Here is a 9,842-nt window from a genome sequence, read left to right as displayed (position 1 = left end):
AAGGTTGGACTAAACCAGGGGTCTGCAACCTTGACAACTTTAAGACTTGTGGACTTCAGCTCCCAGACCCCTGGACTAAACTGTCCTCAGATGAAGCAGGTCAATTTTGCATATCTGCTGTATTCAACCTGCCCCTTCGGTCAGCTTCAGGCAGGTCTTTCGTAAAGCCCCCAATTTCCAAAACAATGCCAGTTCAAAGTTGGGATGATTTTTCAAAAGTCAGATAATAGACTTGTTGGAGCTGGGTGGGACTGCAGTCATGAAGCATCTTCACCCATGAGATATCCAGAAGCCCCATTGCAAATTTTTACAAGAAGCCCAGCGCTGGGGTCCTGGGCTTGGTGGCTGAAAGAATTTTGCTTCACATTCCCACTTCTCTGCACAAGAATGCAGGGGAAAGTTTCCTGTATAGCAGTTGACCCCACTCAAATAATTCAGAAGATCAGTTTGTAAACCCTCCTGCCAATAGAAAAAGTTGCTTGGGGGGTGTGTCTCATTTTTTCCACTCATTCCAAAAGATAAGAAAGAAAGAAAGAAAGAAAGAAAGAAAGAAAGAAAGAAAGAAAGAAAGAAAGAAAGAAAGAAAGAAAGAAAGAAAGAAAGAAAGAGGGAGGGAGGGAGGGAGGGAGGAAGGAAGGAAAGAAGAAAGAAAAGGAAGGAAGGAAGGAAGGAAGGAAAGGAAGAAAAAGGAAGGGAGGAAGAAAGAAAGGGAGGGAGGGAGAAAGAAAGAAAGAAAAAGAAAGAAAGGAAGAAAGAAAGAAAGAAAGAAAAAATACAGGTAGTCCTCGACTTACAACTGTTTGTTTAGTGACCATGCAAAGTTACAATGACACTGAAAAAACTGACGTACAATCAGTCCTTGTACTTAACAACTGTTGCAGCATCCCCACGGACACTCAGAATTTGAGTGCTTGGCAACCAGCATGTATTTATGATGATTGCAATGTCTCTGGTTGTGTGTGTGTGTGTGTGTGTGTGATGTGATCATTATTTGTAACCTTCCCAGTTGGCTTCCGACAAGCAAAGTCAATGAGGGAAGACAGACTTGCTTAAAGATCACATGTTTCACTTAACAACTTCAGTGATTTTTGTTTAACCGTGGCAAAAAAAGGTCATATAATCAAGTGCGATTCACTTAACAACCGCTTTGCTTAGCAACAGAAATTTGGTCCCAACTGTGGTTGTAAGTCGAGGATTATCTGTATATTTTGTTCCTTTGTGTCTTTTATATCTCTCACAAGAAGCGATGCCTCTAATCTTGCATGTACAGTATAACACTCATCCGATCTTCCTTGTTTGTTAAGAATGGAGATGGTTGGGGTAAAATGACAAATATAGCTTCTTAAAAAATGAACACATCCAAATTTGGTGTTTAAATATTGGGGGCTAGCTAAGAAGACCCCGGGAGTTTGTCAGACCAAGCTGGAGGGTGGTCAAACTTGCGTTTTCTCCACCTGCTTCTCGTTGACTGTGGGCTCCACCATTGGGCTGGGGGTGTAATTAAACGGGGTCACCCGAGCAGCCCGGCTTGGGGAGCTGTGCCTGCTGGAAGGGAAACTCCCAAGAGAGCTGACTGACCCTTCGTGAGTAAAGGAGATGGACGCGGGGGTGGTGGCCTTCGCTAGAGCGAAGCCATCTCCATCAGGTGGGATCTGGATGACTTTCTGCACCTCCAGAGTAGGGGAAGTGCTGGAATTAGTCTTGGTGGTGGGGAACTCTTCTGTCTGCACAACCGCGTCACTCGTCTTCGGGTGGAGAACTCCAGGCGTCTGATCGCTCTCTTCTTCCTTCCAAGCGCTAACCAGGGGCAACGCTGTAGACGGTAGGGTGCTTTTCAGAATATGGGGTATATCCTCATCACGGATCCTCTTCCAGGTCCCTTTCACCATCGCCTGCTCCTGCGGTGGCTGCGGCTGCGGCGGCTGTTGCTGCTGCTGCGATGGCTGTTGCTGTGGTAGCTGTGGCGGTTGCCGCGGCTGTTGCTGCAGCTGTTGCTGCTGCCGCTGCTGCTGTTGATTTTCGGTTCCTTTCTCTGCAGAAGGAATCACTGGGAGTTTTGAGACCTCCTCATTCTTCTTTCTCCCACTTAATGGCTCAGGGCCGTCCGATGGGGTAGAAGTGGGGCTGGCGGTCCTCTTGACGATGTTGATTTGAGGAGACGAGGAGTAACGCTTGAAAGGCTCTGGAGGAACGTTGTTGTTTTTGATGGGAAACCGGGAAGGGCTTTCTGAGTTTGTCCTGCGTGGCGGCCTTGGCGGGCCCCCTGCAGGGGGACTCTGGCTGGGAAGAGGCACCCTGGAGATGACAGGACGTTGGCTTGACCCAGCGGGCTTGTCCACTTTGAGATCATCACATCTGGACGAGCAGAGGAAAACGGTAGGCAGGCCAAGCCGGCCTCTTCGTGGTGAGGCACCCTGAGAGAGTGAGGACAAAGGCTGGGAAGAGGAGACCTCAGAACGTTGCCTCATGCGAAGACTGGGCGACTCCTTGATGAATGTCAGCTGCCGTAGGAAGCCCGACTGGTGGGATTCGCTGCTGATGGATCTCGCTGAGGACATGCGCATCAAATTAAGGCGGTTGGCCTGGAGAATGCCTTTCCCGTTGACCTTAGGCCTTAGTTCACTGCTGCTGTTTCCTCCTCGTTCCTCCAATGTAGGCATGGTGTTCCTCACCGGAAGAGTCTTCTTAACGGGCTTCTGCATAAAAGGGATGCGGACAGGTGATTTCTGGGTCTTGTGTTGCTTAGACACAGGGGATTTCTGGACTGGTTTGGGGGCTGGACCAACAGGTGTGGTGCTTCCACTGGTCTTTGCAGATGGTGTCTGTCTGTTGGGTTGCTGCGATGGTGATGTGAGCTTCTTCTGGTTGGGTTGGGATGGCGTGGATGTCCTGGAGGATCCGGATGACGGTGCTCTGTTCATCCTGGCAGGTGGGGTTGCGCTTCTTTTGGGCAACATCAATTCCATCATTTCTGAGATCTTCCCAGGCCGGTGGAGACTCCTTGATCTCGGTTGGTTGAGATTCAGAGTTTTCTCAGGAATTTCCTGCTTAGTGGCCCCTACTGTTTTCCTTGGGGTGGATCTGGAGCTCTGCACTGGGGATTCCTTGGCCGCCTCAGGCATGTAGATCACCGTCCTGCCTCGGAAAACTAGGGGTGGGTTGCTCAATGGTTTCTGCTGTCCTACGTTTTTCTCCATTTTATTCCTGCCGCCAGCACCTCTTGTTTCATTCAGATTCTTGCCATCTTGGAAAGATTTGGGGAGGTTTTTCTTCTCCGCACCACCGGTGGGACCTTTCCTGCCCCAGGTCTTTTCTCTTCTGTCCAAACTCAGCTGTAAAGCAGAGGTTGCCGAAAGGCCAGACATAAAAGACAAAATGGAGTCAGATTCTGAGGACGTCTCCTTGCCAAAGGAAGAAGCAGCTTGGTGCAGCCAAGTAACAATGGAGTTTGCCCCTTCCTGGATGGCTTTCCACTCAATGCTGTCCAGATCTGAGCCTCTTTCAGAAGCTATTTCATCAGGAAACCCCTCGGGCCTCCATTCCTTGGCCTTGAGACCCTTCTGCTCCTTCTCAGCATTCCTCCTTTTGGCTGAATGGCGCCTCCTCTTGGGCCCGCTCAAACCGATGCCCTTCTGCAGGAGATCATTGTCTGAATTGTAACTGAGGGAACTGGCAGAGCTGTCCCTCCCTTTGGACACGGCTGCTTTCATCCCATGCCGACGGTTCAAGGTCAGTTGGCGGTTAGCTCTGATCTTGGACATCTGCATCTTTTCTCCAGTCCCATAGAGTTCGAGATCGCTCAGGGAACTTAGGGAGGAACTGAGAGAGTAACACGGTGGAGTCTCATCTGCAATTAGGTTGCTCCGGAGATGGGACACCATTTTGTTTTTAGCATGAAGCTGCTGACTGGAACTTATCTCAAGTTCTTTCTTAGCCCAGCATTCTTTCTTTTGACCTTTGCTGGCCAGGTTGGGCTTTCTCTTGGGTGAATTCTTCATGTCTAACTCCACTAAGTCATCAGAGTCATTCTCATAGAAGCAGTAGACAGCCTCTTCGGTTGGCGTGGTGTGGCAGAAGGATGGGAAGGCTCCATCACTGTCATGGCTGCTGTTCTCCCGAGATTCCTCCTTCTTCTTGGAACGGTTGCCCTCAGAACTTGCCCTTGAGCTACCTTGCCTCAAGGCAGTCAATTCTAGGTTTCTGAGGGGAATGTTTCCTCTCCTGGACTCAGCTGATTGGGCCCGGGTTGCACGGAGCGGGCTGGTGTGATTTGATCCAGTTTTGTGCTTAGAGGAGGAGGCCATTTTGGTTGGTGTTGAATGGCTGGAGGTGATTCTTCCAATCCGGCAGCTGCTTTGTTCAAGCTGGCAGATCTCCCTCTTGAGCACCCCCATCGGAGCCCCCGTTGCTTCCTTTTTTTTCCCAGAGCAATGCCGGGAATCTCCCTCATCTTTCATAGGGTATTGAAGGGTCTCATCACTCAAAGAAGCAGCACTGGAGAAGTTGACGGGGGTTCCTTCTGCTGAGTCAGTGAAGGAATCCTCATTGCCCAGGTAGTCCTTGTTGGGTCTGGTGACTGTGGCCCATCTGTGCTTGGGGATACCCAAGTGGGAATTGGCAGGAACCAACATATAGAGTGGAACCTGCATTGACTTCTTTGACTGAGGGTTTAGGACTTGGCCTGGAAGGCCCGAGACAAGAGATGTCCTGATCTTCCGGAAACGGGATGGCATAGCCGAATTGATGCACTCCCTCAGAATTTCAATATCCTCATCGGAAGTCAACTCAAGGCGCTCCAGTTTCCTTTGGCCCTCAATGACCCTTTCATCATCTCTCTTCTCATGCGTCATGAAGTTCAACCCACTCCTTTCCGGGAATGGCGGGATAAGTTTCAACTCAACATCCTTCTGGACATAATGCTCGTGGAGGGGCAATGCGCTCAAGCTGGAGGCACATGAAAAGTTCTCATTGGGTTTCTCCACTGTGAAGTAGACCATGGAGTCAAGGTCTTGGGGCATCTGGAAACGCTCCTTAAAATCCGTGATGTCCATAAATTTCTTGACATTGTTCTCCCACTGGATGTTGAACTGGCTGGCCTCCTTCTCTGGCTGGCTTAGTTCAAACAGAGGTGTTTTGCTGCGGCTTGGAGGCATGGTTTGCCCAGGACTATCCGGTAGCTCACTAGGACTGACTGTACCACTAATCATCTCGCTGCAGGGTTCACTTTGGATAGAGCTCGCAATGGACGGGCTCTCAAAACTGCCCAGCGAACTGACTGAACTGCAGCGACTCATCACCAAAGGGGTCTCCTGGATGTAATTTTCAGATGAGCTGGAAGGGGTCAAGTCCTCATGGCGAGAAGGTGACACTCCTCTTAGGAACATTTTCTCTTTCTTAGGGAAGGGGATAGCAATGGGTTGTGAAGATGAGGTAAGGGTTTCCACACCTTGCTTTGCCTTCTCTTCTCGATTGTCCTTTTGAGCTTCTTCCACTTCTTCTACCTCAATGATCTCTAGAGAGGAGTCCGTGTCCATCTCGTTCTCACTATGGCTCTGTCCATCTAGGACATTGTCAGCAGAGGAAATAGAAGACAGGGAACCGCATCGGGAGAAGGAGATTGGCGTGTCTTCCACCGAGTATTTCTGCAGCTGTTCTTGTTTCACTGGTTTTGCTGCAGTCAGTTTCTCTGGAACCTTGTTAAGATTATCTGTGGTTTTCATGGATAAGCTGGGATAGAAAGAACTGGTTCCCAAGACTCCCATAGTCCCAGATGCTATGGCATTGTTGTCTATGAGGGGCACATGTTGATAGGATGGGGAGAGTTTGATTGTATGGACTTGGGGATCAGGATTTAGCTCTCTCCCTCCCTCTTTCTTCTTACATTCAGATTCTTTCTCAGCAACATCAGGATTGGGTGGAAGCCTTGTTACTTTTGCTTTCTCAAGAAGTTCTGGTTTCTCAATTACCACGCTGGATTCTTGCTGTTTCTTCTCAGGCAGTTCCATCTTTTCTGGCCTATTCATCAAGATGTTCTTCAAATCAAGACGGCTGGGCCGTTTCTGATACCGGTGTAGCTCATCTTTAAAGTCCAAGAAGGTTGTTCTAGTACATGGTCTCATGTGTTCCTTAGGGCAGTAGCCATCACTGGTACTTCCGCTGTTGAGGCTGTCATTGGACAAGCTCGTATACGCATTTTTCAGTCTCAAGAGGGTGTGAGCCCGGTTCAGACCTTCACGCTTGATAATCCCACTGGTGTCCGAGAGGCGGCATGGAGAGCAAGACTGGGCACGGGCCTCATGGACTTCATCCAGACCATAATGCCAGTCAAGGCAGTGGTCTTCAGAGCTGAGGCTGAAGCTGTCATCAGAGGAGGTATGGAGAGTGGTTATATCTTCCACCAACTTATCTATCTTGGCCACAGTCGTAGTGATCTTGGCCAATTTCTCAGCCACTACAGAGGCGTTATTGTTCTGGGGTATGAGCAGCGGGGAGACCTTCTTGGCCTCTGTGGACTTCCCACTTTCATCTTTCTCCGGTTCTGGGCCTCTTCTTTGGGAAATCGTTCTTGGCAAAGTTTGACTTTGGAGGAAGGATGAATTTAGGAACATGGAGAGAACTGACGCATTTCCTGTCTCCGTACTGCTGGAGACGTTGGGCACTTCATCGTCATCAAAACAACCTGAATCAGAAGCGTAGTCTTTGGCCAAGCTATCCATGTGACGCATTGGTTTCTTGGTGACGCTCTGCTTCTTCATTGTCTGCTTCTCCATGGTGTCAAAAGTTTCAGCCAAGTGCTGGGCATCCAGTTCAGCCTCCAGGGCCTTCTGTTTCCGCATATACAGGGAGGGCATACAGGAACCTGGTGAGATGACCATGGCATCTTTATACTTGAGTGGCCGATTGGCAAGGAGGTTCCGGAGGGCTGCGGTGCTGCCCATGGCGATCATCTTGTGCTTAGAGTGGACGAGATTTCGGAGCATGCTGACCGCCCCCAGGTCCCATAGTAGCTCTTGGTCTTTGGGGCTACGGGCAGAGAGGTTCCACAGAGTGCCACATGCATTGCTGACGATGGTCAGACTGTGTGATTTGAGGTGCTGGAGGAGAGTTTGAAGGCAGTTGTGATCCCTCAGAATTTGCCTAGGAAAGAGCAGATTGACACTGGGGTTAGGATAAAACCAGCACAGATCCTGGAGGAAAACACAAGGGGTCAGACTGGCAAGGGAAAGGCCAAGGAAGGAGTGAGATCATATAATTTAAGGGGAGGGGGCAGGAGCTGTTTTAGGATCTCTGAATTCATGGGATAGTCCAGTGATGGCGAACCTTTTAGAGACCGAGTGCCCAAACTGCAACCCAAAACCCACTTATTTATCACCGGGTGCCAGGTGGGCGTGGCCCACTGGGTGGGCGTGGCTGTGGTGGTCATGGCAGATTGGGTGGGTGTGGCCAAGGTAGGCATGGTCTCCTTGATGTTGTTCGTGGGGAGGGACGCCTGTGGGGGCCGGGCAGGGTTGGGGGAGATCCAGGGGTTCTGGATGGGCAGGTGAGGTGGTGGGTAGGTGGGGTGGTGGGTAGGAGGCTCGTCCTGTGGGGTGAGGAGAGGCAGGGTGGGGGTGCCATTATCTCAGGGCAAGGCAAGGCAGGGGCCGGGGCAGCTGCTGCCTGACACCATCAGCCCCCGCACACAGAGGCCAGCGAGCGCATGGGGGCCAACGGTGTCCGTCAGCAGCCACAGCCTGTTGGCCCCTTGACCGGCGCACTCTGGGGCTCCGCAGCCCGCTACCAGCAGTTCAGAGAAGTACCCACAGAGAGGGCTCTGAGTGCCGCCTCTGGCACGCGTGCCATAGGTTCGCCACCACTGGTATAGTCTGATGAATATCAATTGCTGGGAACAACAACACAAGTGGAGTTTTAGCTTTCATATCCAATTTGTAGCTATCCAAAAGGAAAAGTGGACCACAATTGGAAAAAGGATACAGGTAGTCCATGACTTACAGCCATTCATTTAGCAAACAAAGTTACAACGGCAGTGTCCCCACGGTCAAGTGATCCAAATTCGGGTGCTTGACAACTGGCATATATTTACAACTGAGGCAGCATCCTGGGGTCATGTGGTTGTCATTTGCGACCTTCCGAGAAAGCTCCGGCAAGCAAAGTCAATAAGGGAATCTGGATTCCCTTAACAACCACAGCAAAAAAAAAAAAAGAAGCAAAACTGAATGTGACTCACTTAATGGTTGCATTGCTTAGTGATGGAATTATAGTTGTAAATTAAGGATTACCCTTATAAGGACTACCCAGGAGATTCAATGACAATAATGCCACTCATTTTCTGACAGACTAGAGCAGGGGTCTTCAAACTTGGCCCTTTGACGACTTGTGGACTTCAACTCCCAGAATTCCTCAGCCAGGCATGCCTGGCTGAGGAATTCTGGGAGTTGAAGTCCACAAGTCGTCAAAGGGCCAAGTTTGAAGACCCCTGAACTAGAGTGCCTTGGGAAGGGGTCAGACATGAGATTGAGGACTACAAGGGCTGGTCTTGACTCTACTGATGTGTAGCAGTACCTCAATACTCATCATTAAATGGTTCCGGGAGGCAGGATGAGTACCAAAAACGATGAATACTAAACAAACTTTTCCCATAAGGAATAATGTAGTGAGTCACAAGGCAGCCGACACTGACAAGTTCTAGCTCAGTGGTTCTCAACCTGTGGGTCGGGACCCCATTTGGGGTCAATCGACTATTTCATGGGGGTCGCCAAGCAAGGCTGTCCGCCATTTTTTTTGTCCGCCATTTTTTTTCTCCATTTTTTCCCCTTTTCCGGCGGGTGCCTTACCTCCCTTGGGCTGGGCCAGCTGGTGGTCGGCCTGCTCCATCTCTGCCGCTTGCCAGCTACGCCTCGGCCGGCGCACGACCGGTTTAGTCCTCGACTTACGACCGGTTGGGGATGCGGCATTAAAAAGGTTGAGAACCACTGTTCTAGCTTGTGCGTTGAGGACCAAACAAACGATGAGTACCAGGACAAAATTTTCACATCAGAATGCATTGAGTACCAAATTTGTTCCATTTCAAAGCAGCCGAGTGCCAAGATACCCCTGTACTGATGGGATGTTTCTTGGTGCAAAGGTTACTGGAACAAGGAGAGAAACGGGGATTACTAACCGGTAATCTTCTCTGGTGGCAATCAGGCTGGAGACATTCCTTAGGATCCCACCTCCACTTTCAATGATGGCAAGCGAGTTACTCTGGCACTTGTAGGTGAGTGTGCTCACTAGGAAGCCAAGTGCTCCGTCCACCATGCAGATGGCGGTTTTATTCTCAGTGCTGTGAGCTGAGAGGTTCCACAAGGCACTCAGGACGCTCTTCAGGGTGGATTCCTAGTGTAGGAAAAAAGATGAAATTAAGTTCTCCTTCAAGAACTTTTGAAGATTATCGATAATTCCCAACTGCTAACACTGAGCAATGTAGCCTGCTTGGAGCGAAACAGGTTGAGATCCAGACATCCAGACATCTCTACCGCTAAAGTAGTTATAAAAGATGATTTTGATACTGGATAGAAAATTGCCCCCCACAATGTCAAAGTTTGCCTTGCCTCTTGGAAAAACCACCTGCGATTTTTCCAGCCCCATGCGATATGGACAACGTTGGATGAAACAGTCTATCTAGACCCATACCAGTCGGGCTTCAGGCCGGGGCACAGCACGGAAACGGCATTGGTCGCGTTGGTTAATGATCTCTGGAGGGCCCGGGACAGGGGATACTCCTCTGTCCTTGTTCTTTTGGACCTCTCAGCGGCTTTTGATACCGTAGACCACGGTATCATGCTGCGACGTCTCGGTGAGTT

At 50.0% G+C, this 9,842-nt stretch overlaps 1 protein-coding gene across 1 annotated transcript in view; it reads right to left on the bottom strand.

Annotated features, from left to right (window-relative positions):
- Positions 1–1,433: 1,433 nt before the first annotated feature.
- The window catches only part of APC2 (APC regulator of WNT signaling pathway 2), a 40,250-nt gene continuing 31,841 nt past the window's right edge, over positions 1,434–9,842 (bottom strand). The window contains exons 12-15 of the mRNA XM_015810681.2: positions 9,161–9,375; positions 4,410–7,137; positions 2,064–4,364; positions 1,434–1,922 (exon numbers count right to left, since the gene is read on the bottom strand). Coding sequence (XP_015666167.2) covers positions 1,434–1,922; positions 2,064–4,364; positions 4,410–7,137; positions 9,161–9,375 — 5,733 coding nt within the window. The remainder of the gene's footprint in view (positions 1,923–2,063; positions 4,365–4,409; positions 7,138–9,160; positions 9,376–9,842) is intronic.

Source organism: Protobothrops mucrosquamatus, unplaced genomic scaffold (genome assembly GCF_001527695.2).
Source record: "Protobothrops mucrosquamatus isolate PMUCROS unplaced genomic scaffold, P.Mucros_1.0 scaffold14, whole genome shotgun sequence".
Taxonomy (NCBI): Eukaryota; Metazoa; Chordata; class Lepidosauria; order Squamata; family Viperidae; genus Protobothrops; species Protobothrops mucrosquamatus.
The sequence above is the reverse complement of the archived record's forward strand: the minus strand, read 5'-3'. Positions and strand labels throughout refer to the sequence as shown.